Source organism: Acomys minous, assembly GCF_964271855.1.
Source record: "Acomys minous genome assembly, chromosome: 13".
Classification (NCBI taxonomy): Eukaryota; Metazoa; Chordata; class Mammalia; order Rodentia; family Muridae; genus Acomys; species Acomys minous.
The window spans coordinates 94,483,330-94,505,010 of NC_140495.1; the positions used below are offsets into that span (position 1 = coordinate 94,483,330).

General features: G+C 44.2%; 1 protein-coding gene across 3 annotated transcripts; it reads right to left on the minus strand.

Annotated features, from left to right (window-relative positions):
* Positions 1–606: 606 nt before the first annotated feature.
* NRBF2 (nuclear receptor binding factor 2) lies at positions 607–19,835 on the minus strand. 3 transcript variants are annotated; one of them, XM_084753344.1, is made up of 4 exons: positions 19,537–19,835; positions 9,144–9,228; positions 4,219–4,259; positions 607–2,085 (listed from the first exon to the last, which is right to left on the minus strand). In XM_084753344.1, the coding sequence occupies exons 1-4, from the start codon at positions 19,663–19,665 to the stop codon at positions 1,378–1,380; spliced, it is 963 nt and encodes a 320-aa protein (XP_084609470.1). In that variant the 5' UTR covers positions 19,666–19,835; the 3' UTR covers positions 607–1,377. The 3 variants fall into 3 exon arrangements, with proteins under 3 accessions (XP_084609470.1, XP_084609471.1, XP_084609472.1); XM_084753345.1 differs by having other exon boundaries at positions 19,584–19,834; XM_084753346.1 differs by lacking the exon at positions 19,537–19,835 and adding an exon at positions 18,206–18,495.
* Positions 19,836–21,681: the final 1,846 nt, after the last annotated feature.

The window sequence follows — 21,681 nt, forward strand, 5'->3', positions numbered from 1 at the left end:
CAGTCAGATGTCCTTCCATTTCATTCCGTACTGAAACTCACTTGCATGTGGTACTGGATCCCACGGGTGCACATCCACCGTGGGCCATAGCGCACGGCCCAGGTTTGACTTCTGCTTGCCAGCTGGAGGTCAGTGCTTCCGAACAGCTTCGATGACTTGGTTAGAGTAAGTCAGGTGGACAAAACCTGTTCTATAAAAAGGAAACTCAGGAGGTACTGCGGGATGCAACAGTGGCACACCTCTCTGACCCACTGAGTTGAGCATGGTGACACAGCAAAGACTTGGAGCACAGGGCAGGCTCCACAACAGCACTCAACAGCGGATGCAAGAGCTTCAACAGAAAAGGGTCTAAGCAAATAAGAAATCACTAAAAGTGGTGAGAATGAAGAGCAGAAGGGAGCAGCAGATGTGGAAAGGACTCAGCTCGTACAGAACAAAGCTCTCCCTTCTTCCCCAGGGCTTGGCAAGCACTCTGCACTACACCCCAGCCAACAAAGTTCACTGTAACAAGTCTCAGGCCAGTGTGGACTGTGGGGTGGAAGGGCAGAGCACAGGGAGAAGCCGTGAGTGCCTTGTTTGTCAACCACCAGCCGTATTCAACAAAGGTATGAAACACAATTACTTTATTGAGTTCTTACAATCAAATACTGCTAACTAGCATTACTTTCACACATGCATCATTTAGAACAAAGGAGAGTTCCTAAGTATTTTCAAATGATGCATCATATAACACAAAGTTAGAACTTAAAATGCACCCTGATTAATTATGTAAACTGGTAATTTTTTAAAAAGCGTAACTAATAATTTGGTTCCTTTCTTCATAAAATGGAAATTTAAATATTTCTCCTGATAGTCTTGAGGTTACCATTATGTTACGAGTAGTGCAAACTGTGGCACATACAGTTCCATCTGGAAGTGTGTATCTACACACTGTTTCTCAACAAACAAAATGTGCATAAAATGCATACAGTCAACGCATGATAGAAAGCATGTTCCAAATACAAGTGAGCCTCTCAGGCCACCCCATATTTAGCTTTTGCATTATCATTTATGGCATTATAGATTAATTACACATGACATACTTTTATACATTTAACCCTGAAGATAAGAAAAATAACTGAAAAATTATTCCAGGTAGCCATTTGGTTTGTATCATAGGAAAGCAACCTTCCGAGAGTTCAGTGTCTGCCAAGTCGGAATCATGAGCTTCCGTTGTGAAGAAGATAGGTGATGTTTCACAGTGACTTTCCCGGGGCCTGGCACGGCCTCTTCTCCCAGTCTACAGATGAAGGGCGTCTCCGGGGTCCCTGGGGACGTAGCTTTCCCTTTGTGTTCTCAGGACTGGCCATATCACAGGCCTCTCCAGTGGCTTGCCCCCTACTCATTCATGAAGCCTTTCAGAATGTCCTCAGAGAGCTCCATAAGAGGAAGCTCCGGAGACGGGCAATCCAGAGGGGGAAGACTGGGGATCGGAATGTCCTTGGCCTTCCCAGTATTCGCTGCAAACTTCTGCCAGGTTGAAGAGGCTGTGGCAGCTTCCGAGTGTGGAGGCAAGCTCCACAGCTCCGACTTCTCTACAAAGTCAGCATCTACGTCCAGCTCCCTCTCAGGTGGACCTTTCAGAAGTCTGGCCTTTTCAGCCTTCAGCTGTTTATTTTCTTTCCTTAACCTTTCATTCTCAGCCACAAGAAATTCCACATGCCTCTTCAAATCTGCAATTTTGGTTGCCTGCTCCTCTATAATTGTTTTATCATCTTTCGGGGCTTTGCTTCCAATACATGGCTCTCTTGGCTCATTCTTTTGCTGAAGTAAAAATAGCAGTGTATCTGGATCCCTGTCAAAGACCCCCTGCACCTCAGGGAGGCGCTTCTCTGTGGAAGGGATGTGCGTCTGAGAAAGAAGAGGGCTCTGGCCCTCCATGTCCTCAGAGGGTCTGTGAGATGCCTGTAGGTGGGGGGTTCCATCCCTGTCTGTGCTCTGCTGTGCTTTCAACCGCTCCTCACGCTTTGCTCGCTTCCACCTCTCCTGGATGAGGAGAAGCTGTTTCATGTGGCTGTCCCTTTGCAGTTCCAGTGATAAGTGAGCCTGTGACACAGAAGAAAAGGTCAGTGTACAGAACTTCACATCAAAAAGCTCACAGGCTCATGCATCTGGACACTTGTTTGTGTCTTTAGGTGTTCCCTACAGGAGTGGCTTGCCTATGGTGGGCCTTGAGGTCCATAGCCTCAAGGTTCTCTGCTTCCTTGACAGAGATAGACAAGCCATGCTCCACACTGTCACTGTGGACTGAGCTCCAAGTGTGAGGCTTTCCCTACCATAATGGACTGTACCCCAGATTATCTCTGTGACCCTCCGGTTCACAGGGTATCTGGAAAACTTGATGTGCACCTGTATGAACGGCACTATCCTTTATAGCTTCAATGCTCCCTTGGCTCGGTCTGAGTGAAGTGTTTTTACTCTGCCATGCTACATCTTGTAGGAATTATGTCCTTAGCTCAGTTACCAAGCCTCTCTCAAGTGCCTACCATTATATAATGAGACAATCACCTTCACAGCTAGGGATGCAGATCGGTGGAATAGTGTTTACTAGTATGTACAAAGACCCAGGCTTGACCCCAGGCTACTGAAAAAATAAAACTCTAAATTTTGGATAAAGATTTTTTTTTTTAAATGATTAATTTTATGTGTGTACATGAGAGTACGTACACGGAGGTTAGAAGAGGCCGTAATCTCTTGGAGCTGAAGACATAGACTGTTGTGAGCCCCTGCCGTGGCCCACAGGACTTGAGTCTAGAACCCTGACCCGGGGTGGCAGGAGAATGAAGAAAAGGACAGACACATGTCCAGAGAAACTGATGGAGCCACACCTACCACCACTGCCACCTGGAGTCTCAGCGTGCTTACATGAGGGGAGGGCTGGCTAGTCTCTGGAGAAGAGCAGCCTCAAGCTGTAAGCCACCAGGAGAACAAGCAGCAGTAGCTGTTTTTGCACACACTCACACTTGAACCAGAGGAAGAAGGCTTTGCCAATTCTGAGCCTGACCCATATGGGAAAAGGTTTTGCCAACTTCCCATGGGTCTGAAGCCTTGGTCTTTGTCATGGCTGTGTCTAAGTAAATAATATAATCCACTCACTCCGAACTTCCTTTGCTAAGTATAAACTGCCATGCGGGTGCTGGGAACCAATCTCTTGTCCTCTAGAAGAGCCGCCACTACTTTTAAAGGCTCAGCCACCGCTCCAACCCCAGGAGAAAGTATTTTTAAGACTTGGGCACAGGCCGTCCCCAAAGATTACGATAAAGTAATCCTGAAACAGAGTTCAAAACCCAAGAGTCTTCAAAGTATTCACCAGATAAATAGGAGACTATTCAGATTTAAATTGCCTTGACAAGCAAATTGTCATCTGGTTCTCCAGGGTCACTCCTGTTTCCTCACTGTGGGCCAGTGTCAAAGCCAGTGGAGCACTAGGAAAGCTACTTATGGGCTCTAAAACAACACCTGTGAGCAACAACGCGATACAGGAAGGCATGTCTCAAACGCCAATGGTGCCTCAGAGTTTTAATTTCCTTCCTACAATACATCTGTATGTTTTTCAGTGTTCTGTGAAAGTTACAAAATTTTAGTTTTGTCAGGCAGTGGTAGCACACGCCTTTAATCTCAGCACTAAGGAGGCAGAGGCAGGCAGTTTTCTCTGAGTTCAAGGCCAGTCTACAGAATGAGTTCCAGGACAGCCAAGACTACCCAGAGAAACCCTGTCTTGAAAAAACAGAAACTTCAGTTTTTTTATATAATTCAAATCTCTACAAGAAAACCTTTTTTTCCCTAAAGTTTTTATTTTTCAGCTAGGCATGGTAGCATATACCTTTAATCCCAATACTAGGGAGGATCTCTGAAGTTTAAGGCTAGCCTGCTCTACACAGTGTGCTCTAGGTCATCAAGAACTATATAGTGAGGTTATGATCTCAAAACAAAACAAAACAAAACAAACAAACAAAAAAACAACAACAAGAGAGAGAAAGAAAGAAAAAGAGAAGAAAAAATTCAAAAGATTATATACTTTTTTAAAATAATGGGGACAGAGGGTACATGTGAGTGCAGTGCCTATGGAGGTGAGCAGAGGGCAACAGATCCCCTGCGCTGAAGGTGCGTGGGTTCAACTGCTGAGCCATCTCTTAGGCCCCACAAAACATTTCTGCAAATGCTATGAGCATGTCTCACCTGCTCAGACTGTGTCAGCTTCATGGCTTCAGAGAGATATGCTGGTTTAAAAAACAAAACAAAACAAAGCATCAAATTAATATGAGTATCAGAATTTTGTAATTTATAGGTTAAAAAGGAAGTGTTTAGTCCTCATAATACAGGGAACTGGTCTAAGCAATTGTACTAAAAATACAAATCTGAAAACAGTTTTAACTTCTCCCAAAAGAATGTCATTGGTAAACAAATATTTCCTAACCGATCTTAAAAACTGGGGGCTTTAAAAATCTTTAAAGGTGGGGAGGCTGTGGACCTAGCATGGCAAAGAGCCTACCTAGCATGAGCCTGGGCCCAACAACACACAACAAATAGATTTATAGATTTTATGACAAGTGAACTACGGATTTAACTAGAAAAGCTGTTTATAGAGAACCAAATTAAGTAAGAATTCACTGAGGCCTGTGCTCAGCAAAAATATCAGAAGATCTTCATGACTCTTTGTCCATTTGAATATCTGCACCACTTCACTGTGGTCTCCTAGGAGAACTATGTTTCTGTGCTATACCAACACCCTACCATTAATTAGGTGCTTAAGAGCCCTAAGACAGACACTGTTGCACACATGGAATGCCAGCATTTGGAAGGCTAACATAGGAGGATCTCAAGTTCACAACCAGCATAAGAAGCCACAGACTGTACCTTTAATCCCAGCACTTGGGAGGCAGAGGCAGACAGATCACTGAATTGGAGGCCAGCCTGGTCTACAAAGTGAGTCTAGGACAGTCAAGCCTGCAAAGAGAAACCCTGTCTTGAACCCCCAACCACCACCACCACCCAAAAAAAAAAAAAAAAAAAAGGAAAGAAAAGAAAAGATGCCACAGACTGTCAAAACAACAACAACAACAAAAAGCCCTCAGAATATGATAATATATACTGTACAAGTTATTGAGGACAGTATAAATACCATTTAAGACCGTCAAACTTCTCTTTAATCTTATTCAAATTTTAGGTGACTTCATCTGTTCAATTTAAATAGGTAATGCTGAAAATCCTTTTCTTTTTGGGCTAAGAGAGAGGTGACATAATTTGGATGTATCTTTGTTTAATGTACGGTGTCTCAGGGGGATGGAGAGATGGAGAGATGGCTCAGAGGTTAAGTGCACAGGCTGTTCATCCCAAGGACTCCAATTCAATTCACAGCACCCACATGGTAGCTCCCAACTCTAATTGCAATCTCAGGGGATTCAATGCCCTGTTTGGCCTCCTTGGGCACCAAGGACAAACACTGTGCACAGATACATACTTGCCAGCAAAACATCCATAAAATGAATAAAAACTTAAAAAGAAATCTCACAATGTAGCCCAGGCTGCCTTCCTGACTCAGGAGCTCCCTGAGTGCTGGGACCCACCGGTCTGTAATAGATGAACTTGATATATCTTGAATGTCCTCGAAAGCTCAGTGATAAAAGACTTCGCTTCCACGCCACAGCACATGTGTGGAGGTCAGAGGACAACTCATGGGAATGAATTCTCTCCTTCCACCATGTGGGTTCCAAGGACTAAACACAAGTCACCAGCTTGGTGACAAGCATCTTACTTGTTCTTCCTGTCTTTCCTTTGTCAAAGTTGACTTTCTAGAGCTGCCAGAGGGTACAGCAGCTGAAGGCACTTGCAAGACAAGTTGGATCCTTAGAGCCCACTCCCAAAAGTCATCATCTAACCTTCACACACATGAGGTAACACACGTGCACATCCCCCCACCCTACACACACCTACAAATAAACAACATAGCTGGCTTTCCTCAGGTATTCTCTGCCACAGTGATGGAAACTTAACCCAGAAAACTAGAACCCAGAAGTAGGGTCACTGTGATTCTAGCTGACTGTATTATTCAGAAGGTCTTGGTACTGGTCTACAAAAGTTTGGAAGAGTAGAGAAGGGAGGCTTGAGAAGGCAGCTTAACAGGCTGCATGTGGAGCTTAGCAGGCAATTTTGTTGACTAGATCAAAGTGCTGCCCAGAACACAGAGAATAAAGGCCAAGCTCAAGGCTTCAGACAAAAACACACTGTCATAACAATGAATCCCTGACTATACAGAACCAAGAGCAAGCCCTACACTACTCCAGAACCTGCAGTGCACCTGATGAATTAGCTACACCTACAGCCCTTTCTCACTGTAGCTTTTCGTGGTTTCCCTCTTCTACCTGTTTATACCTTCTGCGTTCTGCTGTATGTTCCACTGTAAGGCACCTTAACAGTCTTTCTGGAATAATCAGAATCAAATAACTAGTATCACTAATAATGGATTGAGCTCTTGCTCTTATGGACTTCCGGGAACATCTGATCTTCACACTTCCTTTTGCAGTTATTACGACATTACTGTTTGGTCTTAATCCAAATACTTAAGTGATTTTTTTTTTTTAAGTTTCACAATTTAGAATTTTCTGTCATTTAGGTTCTACCAAGCTTGAGATTCAAATCAGAAATTCCTTCTGCAGAAAAAAAAAGAACTATCATCTTTGCTCCAGGCATACCTGCCACATGTATACACTTCCCTCAACTTTTCCCGGCCCTTACCCTGTGTTCTGTTTCTTTCTCTTTTGTTAATCTGTTTGCACCCTTTTGTGACATTCTACGCAATGCTCTGCTGTTGCTTAGACATACTGTGAGGTTTTCTTGTGACATCCCTCATAATGTCTACATACACTTGTCTCCTCCTCTGAACCAGTTTGCTTTCAACTACCAGTCTCCACAATTAAATTAACTTTCACAAAACTAAGTTTAAACCAACTAGAAATGCTAACATTGGCAGAGCCCTGAAGCTGAATATAACATGATAGGATACCCACCTACAGATAACGGAATAAGTGTAAAGAATTCAGCAAGGACCACACTACCACGTTAGAGATTACTGCATGAAAAAGAAATAAAAAAGCAAGAGGGGCTGGAGCCATGGCTCAGTCACTAAGAGCACTGCTTCTCTTTAAAAGAAGCTAAAGTTGGGTCCCAGCAACCATGTAGGCTTGCTACTCCAGTTCCAGGGATTCAATGTCCTCTTGCTGTCATGGGCACCTGCACCAGTATGGTGCACATAAACTTAGGCAGGCGTGCATGTATACATAATTACAAAATAAATGTTATTTTAAAATTTAAAAAGAAAAGAAAAATTCAGTGCATGGTCATGGTTTCCTTTACAACATCACATTTTATAATCTCCTAATACTGAAATTTATGAGACTATCACACAAAAATGGTTTTATTAACTTAAAAAGTTTTTCATACAATTTATTTTGATCATATCCTTTCCCTTTGCATCTCCTTCTAGATCCTTCCCAGCTCCCTACCCATCCAACTTCATGTTTTCTCTCTCTCAAAGAAAAAAATTAAGAACCAAAAAGGCAAAATAATACCAAAACAAAGAAAAATATGTGCATGCACGCACACACACACACACGAATGTGAACCATGGGATCTGTTCCATGCTGGCCAGCTACTCCTAGGCAAGGACCCTGACCTGTGGCTGTTATGTCAAGTGACGCTCCACTGAAGAAAATGGGCTTTCCCTCCACAGCAGGTGCCAATTGCCAATAGCGTCCTGGTTAGGGCGGGACGTGCACACTTCCCTTCTCTGTGCTGCGATTATCTTGTTTGAATCGTACAGGTTTTATGTGCACTGTCAGTCTCTGGGTTCATACATCAATTGGTCTGCTATGTTCAGAAAAATCTTAACACTGGCAATTACTTCTTCTAACTACAACACAAGGCTAATATTTACAGTAGATATAATGTAAACAATGAGAAACCTCAGCCCTGGAAACTCTGTGTTTGCAAGTTCTCCACCACTATGGGAGACCAGACATTCCCTATCTCCCATAGCTGTTAAGATGAGCTTAGCGATGATTTCCCCCTCCTCCCTCATGTTCTTCAGACTATCCTACACCATATGCTGATGACTCCACCTCAGCCTATGACACACACACACAAAACCTTACGGTCCGTGGTTCAAGTACACAGCACTCATCCACATCACGATTTTCTTAACCATGGTGAACTGTGAATCTCGGGGGAGTTAGTACAAATCAACAATCAGGTCGAGGAGACATTTAAATACTGGTTCGTGTTGTAGAAATCCACCAAATGTTATAAAAATGCTTGGCCACATGTCCCTTGCTGGTGTCAAATCTTGTGATGCTCCTGTCTTTCACCCCACCAAGTGTGAGGCTTGTAGGTGTGACCCTCTCACTACCTACAACTAATTTACATTTCTCAACTGTGTGTGACTGGTACAAGCCTGCAATCCAAGCACTTCAGGAAGCTGAGCAGGAGGTGTGCTCAAGCTTGGGGAGTAAGTCTAGGCTCCTCATGAGTGCTGGGCTATCAAGGGCTATATTAGCAAGATCCTAAACTTTAAAAAAAAATGTTTTCCCTTGATAATTACTTATAGGCAAAATGCACACAGATTTATCCAAAGTGATGCCCATTATAAGCTTGTATTTCAACAGTGAAATAACATTCTTTTTCTACAGGAAAGAGTCCTGCTCTAGTCAGAAGGGAAAAGTACTTTCTAGCAGAATGTTCTAGAACAGAGGTGACACCCACTCTAGATGAAACATGAGCCCTCCTTGACAGGCTTCTGGGTTTGTTACTTGGCTACCAGAGACAGGGCTTTGTAAATCAGGGCCCCCAGACCTATTTATGATGTTAACTCAGAAACTTTTTGGTAGGAAACCAATGCATGCTATGTGTGTACGTAAAGTTCCATCTGTAGCCCTGAACGCCAACAGCTTTATACCTACATGACAGTGACAGTAATGAAATACTCTTGCTCATTTTGTTCTGTGACAGGATCTCACTTGGCAAGCCAGGCTGGCCTACAACTCATGGCAATCCTCCGGCTCAGTCTGCCAACAGCTCTATTCAGTATTTCTTAAGAAAAAAATACTTACCTGTTGCCTTTTTGTGACAAGAAATCGCCTCTTCGTATTTCCCAGCAGCTAACAAACGATCTGCTCGTCGGCTCTGTTGGTGAGCCTAGAAGACACACACATTCTGAATTACTCCAAATTATAAAATCAGACTTCTGAAAGTCAACCAAGATAAATGATGTCACTATGCTACAAAACCTAGAACCACAGCATCTGACAGGAACTGGCAACCCCTTGTGGCTCATAAACCCACTCCAGTTTAAACTGCTAAACGGCCCCTTTTCTTCCCCTGCTCAGAGTAACCCAAAGAGTTACCAGAGGTTATTACTCAAAACACGCATTTTTAAATATTTAAGTAGTTATTTCAAAGAGACATTTTGAAGGTATTTTCAAGAGTCTCTATAATCTAAAGAATTTGGTCAAGAAATGTATCATAAAAAATTCAAACTTCACTTATAGCTGTCCATTTTTCCCTTTAAACACTAAAAGTACTACTTACAGTAAAATTTTTAAAAATACACAGTATATACAGTTGAGGGACTCTGATACTGATATCTAATATTAATACTTTTCATGTACAATTCATCAAAAAAAAAGAAAGGCAAACTTAGGGGTTGTAAAAATCAAATGGCTTAGAAATCCCTTATATAAAGGTACATAGATTAAAAAGTGATGACCTTCTTACATGGATACTTAAATTTCCCAAAGAAGCCAGCCATGGAGCCACGTCTCTGTACTGCTGGCACTCCAAAAGGGGAAGCAGGAAGAGCAAAGTCATCTCCTAGTTCAGTTAGTGTGACTAACAAACACAGCGAGAAGGTGTAGCTTAGTAGTGCGTGCGTGCGTGCGTGCGTGCGTGCGTGTCTGGGTACTCCCTCACATTCAAGCTAGACATACACACAGCTCAAGGCAGAGCTCTTGTCTAGTACTTATGTTATGAGGCTGGTGTGTGTGTGTGTGTGTGTGTGTGTGTGTGTGTGTGTGTGTGTCTGTCTGTCTGTCTGTCTGTCTGTCTGTCTGTGTACCCGCCCCCCTCACACACAGGCTAGACATACACATAGCTCAGGACAGAGCTCCTGCCTAGTACTTATGAGGCTGTTAGATCACCAACTACAACAAACAGCAGCAACAACAAAAAAAGAGCTTGAATACACATTATTTCACTTACAGCTTTGGCAACCTGTTTCCTTCTCTTACATAACAAGGCCAGTAACTTATGTTAAAACTACAACATTAAGCCGGGCAGTAGTGGTGCATGCCTTTAATCCCAGCACTCAGGAGGCAGAGGCAGAGGCAGGTGGATCTTTGTTGAGTTTGAGGCTAACCTGGTCTACAGAGTGGGTTCCAGGACAGCCAAAGCTACACAGAGAAACCCTGTCTCAAAAACAAAATAAACAACAACAAAAAGATTGCAACATCAGATAGGAAGGAAAAAGAAAAAGCAATAGAAGGGGAAGAAGACAGCTGCCAGGCACACACTGTTGGCCAACGTCTTTTGACCAGCATGGTGCTTTCCTCTCTTAACAAGCTCACAGATGATTTAGCAAAGCTTCTTGAAAGAGAGAAAAGGGGAGAGGGGGTGTTGAGCAAGGTGGTACACACCTGTGATTACAGCACTCAGGAGTCTGGGAAGAGAATTGAGTTCAATGCCATAGTGGGACCTTTTCTCAAACAAAAAGTCAGGCAACAAGTAAGCACATGCATGTTGGTTGTGATAGTGAGGGCTTTTTGGTTTGTTTTTAAATCAACTTATCACAAGCTTGTGTTATCTGGCAAGAGGAAACCTCAGCTGAAAACATGCCCTCATCAGCTTGGCCTGTAGGCAAACCTGTATTGATTAACTGATGTTGGAGGGCCCAGCACACAATAGGCAGGGCCTCTAGGCAGGTGGTCTTGGGTTAAGAAAGTAAGGCTGAGCAAGGCACAGGGAGCCAACCACATAAGGAGCATTCTTCCATGGCCTCCGCTTCAGTTCCTGCCCTGCCTTCCCCAGACAATGAACTACAAGCTGGAAAGTCTAATAAGCCCTTTCTTCCCTACATTGCTTTTGGGCATTGTCTTAGTCACGGCTCTACTGCTGTGAAGAGACACTATGACCACGGTAACTCTTATAAAAAGAAAACATCTAAGGGCTTGCTTACAGTTAGTCCATGACCATCATGGTGGGAAGCAGGCAGGCATAGTGTTGGAGCAGTGGCTGAGAACTTTATTTACATCCTGATCCACAGGCAGCAGGCAGAGAGACTGGGCGGGGCTTGGGCTTCTGAAATATCAAAGCCCACCCCCACTCCAACACCTCCTCTACCAAGGCCACACCTACTCCAGAAGGTCACACTTCCTAATCCTTCCCAAGCAGGTCATCAACTGTGGACTAAGTAAGCAAATATACAAGTCTATGGGGACCATTCTCATTCAAAGCACATTGCTCATCACGGTGAAACCAAGAGTGGCTCACAGCCTTAGTCCCAGCCCTTAGGAGGTGGAAGGGGGAAAAAAATCAGAAGTTCTGAGGTACAGACAACTTATTAAAAAAAAAAAGTGAACAGTACTAGTAACCCTTGTTCAAAACAGCATTATTTACAATAACCAAAGTGGGACCAATGCAAACGTTCATAACAGAAGAATAGACAAATCAAGTACAGCGTGTTTGCTCCATGGAATCTACCCAGTCTTAAAAGGCAATTTCACAACAACATGAGTATATCAACCCTACTGAACTATGCCCATAGAAATGGTTATGATGACAAACTTTATGGTTTTCAGCTTGGTTTTGATTTTTTTTTTAAGTGAAAACACCAATCTGTGAAGGCTTTTCAAGAAATGTACCATAAGTGCTTCATAAAAAGCACTCTTGGAACCGAAATTATAGATGCATTGTGTTTATTGAGTTATCCTCAATACAAAGCAAATGTAAAGATAGGCAGGAGAAGAAAACAGCACTTTTGCTTGTATTTCTCCCACCATCCCTTTCCATTGTTTCAAAGAGCTTATATTCTTCAAATAGCAATTATACAAACTTTTCCCTAAATCTGTTATAAATAATAGCTTAAAATAACAGGTTAATTTTAACCATGGAGGCTTAGACTGAATAGCTAAGTACTTTCTAGTAACACAATTAAACATGGTGGGGGGAGGTGTCAGACTTTTGAGATAGAACCCCACGTCTGGCCTTGAAATCCTGATTCTCTTACTTCTACCACCTCCTACACGCTAGAAGTATAAATTATACCACCACTCTCAGATCAAGAAGCAGAGCTTTTGAGAAAACAGTATAAACAATGTAAGCTGGCACAGATCTGCAATGAACAAGGTCTTAGGCAGAGATCAGAAACAGGAAAATGAAGGTTTCATATGCGGGTGCCTTCACCTTTCTTAAGCTTAAAGAAAACTTTGAAACCCCACAACACCTCATAACAAGGATAAGACAGCACAGACCCAATCCTGCCAAGAGCCAAGGGCCAAGGGGCTCTAGGATCAAGTTCTGACTCTCACACTAAACCAGCTAAATTGTTCCAATCTGCAGGAGCTATTTCCTCACTTTGTGGTACAATTTGGAGTTTGAACCCGATCATTGTTTAGGTAAAGAAAGTTCAAACCACTTGGGCATCTGTTTAAAATGCAGAATTTCAAGCTGGTTTTGCAGTAGCACAAATCTACTCAAGTGAAGCTGTGGCTGCAACTAACATCTTAAGAAAGAATCAAGAGGCTGGAGAGATGGCTTAGCTATTAAGATCATCATCTACTCTTCCAAAAGACCTGAGTTCAATTCCCAGCACCCACACGGCAGCTCACAACTGTCTGTAATTCCAGTTTCAGAATCTCTGCCACCCTCACACATACATGCAGGCATGCAGGCAGAACGCCAATGCACATAAAAAAAAAAAAAGAATCAAGAACAAGCCAGGTGTGACAGCACAGCCTTTAATCATATTGCTTGGGAGGCAGAGGCAGGTGGATTTCAGAGTTCAAGTCCTGCCTGGTCTACAAGTTTGAGGATAGCAGGGCTACAGAGAAACCCTGTCTCCACAAAGCAAAGCAAACAAAAACAAAAGGGGGGGGGGGGAAAGAGCTAGGACAAAGTGCAATTTCTGATTTAACAGATGATGACGGCTCACACCTTGAATCCCAACCCTACGGAGGCTGAAGCAGGATCCCAAGTTTGAGGCCAGCCTGTAACTCTCAGCTTCATGTTTTCCAGGCATGGCGGCACACACTTAAAATCCTAGTACTTGGGAGACGGTGAACGAGGACAAGGAGTTCAAAGCCATCCTTTGCAACATCATGAGTTTAAGACTAGCCTGAGCTACATGAGACCCTGTCTCTAAAAAGGTCAACGATACTATAAAAACCTATTTTGACAGTTACTGTTATTTTCTAAAGAATCTTTAGAGGATTTCCATTTTAAACTACTCTGTTTAGACACTGTTCGTGGTACAATTACAGCCATTAAAATAAGTCACAAAAGTGTTCCTTTAGAAATTCAAAGTAAAAACTCGATAATGAAAACAATCTACCTCTTTCTGTACACTGCTTTTCCTTGGCAACCATGATTTCCATGGTAGGTACCACATTCTTATACCGCCTGGCTTTCTGGACACCTAAGAAGAACATTAAACCCCAGATTTCAAACCTGGGATCAGAAAACAAGTACAGAAATAAAACTTCAAGTGGTTGTAAATACAAGACATTCTGAGGGCAGCCAGGCAGAAACACAGGCCTGAAGAAAGTGAATCAGCTCAAAGCCTATCAAAGGAATTCTACTCCCGAGGTCCAGATCCCACATGCCCTCAACACTGCACCACTGCTCTTTCTGCCCCTTTCTTTGGAGTCCCGATATCTCTTTGAGCTTAAACTAATTAAATGGGTTTCCATCATCTAAAGCCAACAAAAGTCCTAGCAACTACAATTAGGGTGCTAAGTGAATGGATTTACTGTAAAGGGCTTTTTGCTTCTCTGAGCTGCTTTAAAAAATAAAGTCCAAGGCTACCTTCCTTAGCACAGTGGTACTTGCCTTTAATACCAGCATCCAGAAGGCAGAGACAGGCAGACCTCTGTGAGCTGGAGCCGGCCTGGTCTACATAGCAAGTTCCAGAACAGAGAAATCTTGCCTCAAAAACAAAAAAAACAAAACAAAACACCCAAATACCATCCCCTCCTATATCTTTCAATCTATTAATTTCTATGACCTGAAGGAAGTGCTGTATCGAGGATAAGAAAACACCATCCTACATATTAGGAAGAAGGCAGAGGGCACCTTATACTCGTGACTGGTATGGCCTTCAGTTGCAACCAAAGGAAAAATGTTAATCCTATGCCCCTGTCCCAGTAAGTTCACCAGAGTCTCCCACAAACAAGTATCAAGCAATATCTCCAAATACATGCACTGAGTCAACTGTCTAATCAACAGAGCAATTAAATTTAAGACACTATTGAAGGAGTGGACCTGAGGACCTCATCTCTACTCTGAAGACCAAGTTTCCCCTTGTGCTGTTCGTCTATAATCTTTTCCCTTCCATCAGCTTCTAGCTTGGCTTGTGTGTTTTTTGAAAACTGTCATCATCTGCTCTTAGGCAGTGAGAATCTAGTATAGGACCTTTCAAATTACAGGATGTAACCCATTAACAAATTATGAACTCAATTTGGTGAATTCTGATAGGATTTTTTAAATCCAGAGGCTGGAGAGATGGCTAAGCAGTAGCAACTCTTCCAGAGGACCTGAGTTTGATTCCCAGCACTCAGATGGTGGGCTCAGTAAGGTCCCACTCCCAGGGGACCCAATGACCTCTTCCACCCCAAGCGCATTAGGCACATATGCGGTGCACAAACATACATGGAGGCAAAAATGTCAAACATATATAAAACTATCCAACAGTAAGTATCACAGCACCTTATATAGAACAGAAAGTTATATTTGGCTTTATTTTAGGTGTAATGTGAGAGGCCCTGTGTCTCTGCAGAAGCCCAAGAAGCATCTTTCTAATGTAGCAGCTTGGCAGTACTACTCACAAAACCCATTTATCAGTCTGTAAGGATTTCTCAGAGCAGGTCACAGGTAAGGCAGATTGGTAAATAATGCCCTAATACAAAGCTCAATGATTTATTTTGGATCCCCACTTTCAAACCCCACTATATCAACTTACTCTGCATTTCAATGTCATAATCTATAAAACTGGTAGAATAGCTAGCTCATCTAGCTATTAAGGCAAGATAGTTAAATGAATAACAAAGCCAGCCAGGGAGTGGTGGCACATGCCTTTAATCCCAGCACTTGGAGGGCAGAGGCAGACGGACTGTTGTGAGTTCCAAGGCCAGCCTGATCTACAAAGTGAGTCTAGGACAGCGCCAGGGCTATTACACAGATAAACCCTGCCTTGAAAAACCAAAAACAAACTAAAAACAAAAATAAAGCCCTACCACTTACCAATTGTTGGTATAAATTAGCACTCCGTTACTCCCCCCATTCTCCAAGCCCCTAGAACAATTCCAAGTCCAGCCCTGCCTATGGAACAGGATTTATTTTCCGTAGGTTATTTTCAGGGCAACAAAAAGGGATCTGAAATAATGCCTTTTTTCTTTAAAGATTTTAATTCCAATAGGACTAGCATGAGGTGGTGACAAAGACTTCAGCTACATAAAAGACCGTTCCTTGGCCCATGATATGAATCTTTTTTTCTTGGATGAGAAGCTCAAAAGCATTAATCACTTCAGGCAAAATAAGAACTAAATGCTCCAGAGAGAAGCTCAGTTATTCAACAGTCTCAGCAGTCTTAAGGCCAAACAGAGCAAAAACAGGTGTGACCGAAGGACGAACACATAAAAAACAAGTGTGACTGTGCAGTCACGAGCATTGCCTGCAGCAGCCTCGCCAAACAAAGCATAAACAACAGTCATGTACAATAAGATCTGACATCACTACCCAAGTTGGCAGCACTAGAAATTATCTTACAGAAGTTTTGACATTGACTTGCTACCAACTGAATGCCAAAATTTTAATGCATGGAAAGAAATACCTAATACACACTATGTGATTTTTATAAGTTATACTTTTTCCATATTAAAAATTAACAAGTTGGGTGTGGTGGTGTAGGCTTGTCATCAAAACACTCAGTAAGCTGAGGCAGGAGGATCACAAGTTTGAAGGCTGAACTACACACCAAGGCCTGGTCTTTTTTTTCGAGACAGGGTTTCTCTGTGTAGACTTGGCTGTCCTAGACTCACTCAGTAGACCAGGCTGGCCTCAAACTCAGAGATCTACCTGCCTCTGCCTCTCAAGTGCTGGGATTAAAGGCGTGCACCACCATGCCCGGCAAGGCCTGGTCTTATGACCCTGCCTCAAATAAGCAAACACAAAGGAAAAAGACTTGACAGAACAAATTCATTCAGAATTGAAAGTCTATTTTTCCTCCAGAGGAAGTATAATTTCTCTTGACCAACTCTGGAAATCTGAGCGCTAGCAAGCTGTACTAGCTACATATTAAAATACAGTAATAATTCAAACTAGTCTCTCCCATATCCTGAGAACTCACTGTGAGGGAATTAGGCTTGCTAGAACCCTAACAAACCATAAGACTTCACAGCAGAGGCAGCAGTGACATACAGTCCAATATATAAACCACACTGAAATGAAAAATGACAAGTGCGTTAATATGGAACATTGTTAGAAGCAGGTGGTAATGAGTTGGAACGCATTAAGTCACTGACCTAAGTAATTATTTAATTCCCTCAGCTTGAGCTTGTTCACCAGCAAATCTCACAAACAGTTCTCACTGAAGTCTGCAGACGCTTTGAGGACACAGGATTCTAAAACCATGTACTGTACTTAAGCCCTTATATCATGATTTGGAGTACACTTTAGTGGCAAACTTCCATATTTTACTATAAGTTTTAAAGATACTCATTAAGTCATAGAATCTAGAGTGACCCCCCCCCCTTTTTTTTTTTTTTTTTGGTTTTTCGAGACAGGGTTTCTCTGTGTAGCCTTGGCTGTCCTGGACTCACTTTGTAGACCAGGCTGGCCTCGAACTCACAGCGGTCCACCCACCTCTGCCTCCCGAGTGCTGGAATTAAAGGCGTGCACCACCACACCCGGCTTTAAGAGTGACCTTTTATACTGAGTAAAGATACTCTGGTGTATTCACTGCATTCAAAAAAAAAAAAAAATGAGAGCATCTTCAAAAAACATTACTGTAGGGCTTAGGAGCTAAAGACACTTGCCACCAACCTAGTTACATGAGTTCAATCTCCAACCCCGCATGGTGGAGAGAACAGACACTCCAAAGTTGTCTTGACTTCCACACGTCACACACACCCAGACACACACAAATGTACACACAGACGCCAGGCTTCTACAGCTTTCTAACAGAGGCTCGACACTGCTACTTTGCAACACACTTAAATCACTCAAGTAAACATCACATTGCTATCTTCAATAAACACCTCGGCTAGAAGTCGGAACTCTTCAAAATCTCAAATGGCTTAAAAATTCAAACTGTCAAGCCAGGCATGGTGTTAAACGCCTTTAATCCCAGCACTCAGGTAGGCACAGTCAGGCCAATAGATGTGAGTTCGAGACCAGCCTGGTCTACAAATCGAGTCCAGGACAGCCAAAGCTACAAAGAGAAACCCTGTCTTCAAACAAGCAAAATCAAACATTTGAAGACTGGATACTGGAACTGTGCTAGCCTCCTAATTTACCTACTTAAGAAGAAGGGGGGGGGGGGAAACCCAACTCACCAGGGCATGGAGGCCCACACCTGGAAGCCCAGCATTTAGAAATCTGAAGCAGGCTGATGCTCCAGCTCAAGACCAGCCTAGGCAACACAGTGAGCCTGAAGCTAGCATGGCTCAAACAAACGGCAGATGATTATGAGCACTGTTACTCAGGCTGGAGAGTTGGCTCAGTAATTAAGAGCACTCCTGTTCTTCCAAAGGACCAGGGTTCAATTCCCAGCGCCCACATGGCAGCTCACAACTGTTGGTAACTCCAAGATTTGACACCCTCACACCAATGCACATAAAGTTAAAATAAAATAAAATATTAAAAAGAAAGGGAAAAAAAAAGAGTACTGTTACCCACCGCTTACCTAATTTTTTCCAAGACAGAAGATTTGGTGCTCCAAGTACCACTGAAATCTGGCTTCAGTGTTTTCATGAGCCACAACACAACACACTACTGGAGCAGTTAGCTACGGTTATACTACACCCTACTGCCAAAAAAAGTGAAGCTAACTGGAACTGAATCAGTGACCGTTCTGCAAGGACACTTGAACTTTGAAGCACTTTGTAAACAGCCAGCCACGACTAATAATATGCCTGTGGAGTTTCCCTACTGAGCTACCCGCGCTTCCCTGGCTTTTCAAGCACTCACTCAGAAATGGACCCAGGCCTAACTAGGTAACTCTGGCATAGGCTCCTGGGAGCCCTGAACCTGGCTTCAAGGAGGGCACAGCAGCTGTGGGTGATCACTTTCAGGCGGTCAAGCTCAAGCCCAAATCTCACTGAGTGACATGAGGCCTTATGGTCTCATTATAAGAGCAGCTAACTCCTCCAGCGTTCTATCTGTAAAGCGCAGTTCTTTGTGACCTTTTCATGTTTACTCCTTGAATCCTCACAACAAACTTTAAAAAAATAAAAAGGTGAAAATTTTTGCTCAAGGTCCCGAAGCTATTAGGTGACTAAGGCAGAGTTCAAATCCAGAAGTCTGGCTCTGTCCAGAAAGCCATACTCTCAAAACCACAGGCTCTGGCTTCTCCGCAGAGCACACACCGGGCTCTTCCAAGGCAGCAGGGCTGAGTTCCAAAGGGAGGAATCAATCCTCCGCGGTCCCGCTCCCAACCCCACCACATCACAAACCACCGACAAACTCGGGACTTCGGAGTTCTAGTCTGCAACGCTGCTGCTAAGACATCAGAACGTCCGCTTCTAAATTCCATCGGGGGACCCAAAGATGCCCTGTGACCACTCTGGAAAAGAACTCTGCGGGAGGTTTGGGGTTTGGTGGGACTTTTTGTGGAAGGCTTCCCGGTGCCCCCCCCACCCCGTTTTTTTGTTTTGGGGTTTTTTTTTTAGAAAGGCAAACATGACTGGTACTTTCAAGAGGTCTAAAGCTATGGGACCGGGCTGCGGGGCGGGGATTGTGGTTCTTATGCAGCTGTTTCGAAGGGGCCTCTGTTGGCGCAGCTGTGAGGGCAGCCTCGGGGTGGTGTGCGGGGTTGAGAGGCGCGACCCGGACACCCCGACTCTGCCCGCGGCCTGCAGGCGGCTACGTGGCGTTGGGACGCGGTCCCAGCGGGACAGATGTGATGCGACGAGCCCAGAGGGAGAGGCCTGGGCCCCGGGATCGAGGTCCCCCCTCAGCTCGCGGTTCCCCCTTCAGTCCGGGTTGCCCCTCAGCCCGCGTTCCCCTTCAGCGTACCCGTCCCTCCATAGCCGCGCGTTCCCCCTCAACCCGCGACCACTCACAAGGTTGAGGGGTCCTTCCATCACTTCCATAGACCCCGGGGTGAGCGGCGGCCCGAGGCGGAGCGGCGGCGCCTGGGCACATGGAGGGGCAGCGAGGGAAAAGAGACGCGGCGGCTGGCGGGGAGGCTCTTCACAGAACCCGGAGCCGGCAGTGAGAGCCCAAGAGCGACGGCCGCGCCACTTCCGCCTCCGACGTCGCGCCGCGGGGCCGTGCCTGCGTCGCCGCGCACTGCGTCGTGACGTCACGCGCCGGCGGGGAAGTGGGGGCGCGGCTCCGGGTGGGAGTGAAGACAAGAGGTGGGCGGGTCCAGGGGCGGGGCGCCAGCTAATTGACACCAGCCCCCTCTCCTCCCAAGAGGCAAAGCTTAGAGTACTTTGACCTCTGCGTCTGCTTCAGGAGTCCGGTCTGGGGATTAGTAGTTTAATTTGGTCTCCTCGAACACTTCTCCTTTCTTCCTTCCCCGTAGGCTTTCTCAGGTCCTCTCTTCTCACCTCCACGCCTCTTTTTCCATTTCTGTTCTCTCTCTAACTTCTGCTTTTTCAAGAAGCAAACTTCGGCCAAGTTAATGTTCTGCTCTAGGTTGCCTTTTAGGAGGTTTCCACATTTTTACTTTTTTGAGAAAGAGTCCGCTTGACCATGTGGCAGCTCTCGTACCTCAGCCTCCCAGCGGCTGTGAGTACAAGCAAGGGAGATGGACAGCTAACTGACCCCAGGCTCAGATTTAAAGTTGCTCACAAATACTGTACCGAGAAGGATTCCAAGCTGCCAATAACTTCCTCAACAACTATGTACTAAATCACTGTGCCAGGTTCTTTCTGTTCCAGAATCCACTCACAAATAGATACGGTTTATGGGGAAAGGGAGTGAAGAGGAGCTGAGAAAGAAAATAAGCGAAATACAGCTGGATGAAGGAAACCGGGCTTACCTGAAATTCAGTAAAGAGAAAATTCAAAGAACTGCATGAACGTACCTCTAAGAATTTGTCACACTGGAGGAGGGGGGCATAATTGGGTGTTAAAGGAAAGCTCTTAAGGCATGCTTTTTATTCAGTGTGGAGGACAGATTGTAGAGAAATTCAGACAGAAGGGCCAAGATACACTTCTTCACTCACTGACAGTAGCATCTTAGACTGGAATGGTTTAGCAGGTAGGGTTCAGGCATATATCCTTCAAAATATCTTGTTTCTTCCCTATACTGCACTGTGTGTTTGTGTGTGTGTGTGACATTTACTTCAGGATAGTGAATTGAAAGAACTTTGTGATGGCTTGGAAGGGAGCCTTGAAGAAGTAATCCATGAACTTTCCCAGGTACAAGGAATCCCTGGATTTAATTCCCAGTATCTCATAAAAGGGATAATGGTTGGTTCTCAGAAGATGGAGGCAAGAGGATCAGACGTTCAGGGTCATCCTCAGCCACATATCGCGTTTGAAGCCAGCCTGAAGTATGTGAGACCCTGTCTCTAAAAGGATGGGGAGGAAGAAATGACCCACTGTGAGCTGTATAAACTTAAATGATCTTAAAAGCCATGAAAGCTGTGAAATGGGCCCCCAAGTTTCAGGTAATACACAAGCCCCCAACCTATGATCTTGATTGTAGCTTGGAAGATCCAGATGGGGAACCATTCAAACCATGGCCAAACCCCTGACCTATGGCACGTGTGTGTGTGTGTGTGTGTGTGTGTGTGTGTGTGTGTGTGTGTGTTGTTCAAGCCACTGTGTCTGGTTGTAGAGGAATGTTAATTCAGAACATGGCTGCTCTGGCAAAAGATCACATCCAAAGACCTTCCAGGACTGTGTAATCCGGCTGGAATACAAACACACCTTTAATCCAGGAGGCAGAGGCAAGCAAATCTGAGTTCAAGGTCAGCCTGGTATAGAGCAAGTATCAGGTAAAGAAAAGCTTAGGTCCAGGTGTGGTGGTATACTCCTTTAATCCCAAGCAATAAAGATAAAGACCGTTTGTTAAAGGAAGCACCCAAGTGAGGTCTAATTGAGTGGCAGAAAATCAGAGAAGATTCGACAGAGTAGGATTTTCCCAACTCTCACTGAGAAGAGAGAGAACAGGGAAGCTACTTAAGGGGCAATGCAGAAAGAGAGG

Bases quoted from the DNA above. Each gene is read 5' to 3' on its own strand.
- NRBF2 (XM_084753344.1), bottom strand. From the start codon at position 19,665: ATGTGCCCAGGCGCCGCCGCTCCGCCTCGGGCCGCCGCTCACCCCGGG. The intron at 9,229-19,536 runs GTACGCTGAAGG...TGTGTCTTCTAG, and splicing joins GCGCGGCTATGGAGGGACGG to GCTCACCAACAGAGCCGACG. The intron at 2,086-4,218 runs GTGAGACATGCT...TCTGTGTCACAG, and splicing joins AGCTGACACAGTCTGAGCAG to GCTCACTTATCACTGGAACT.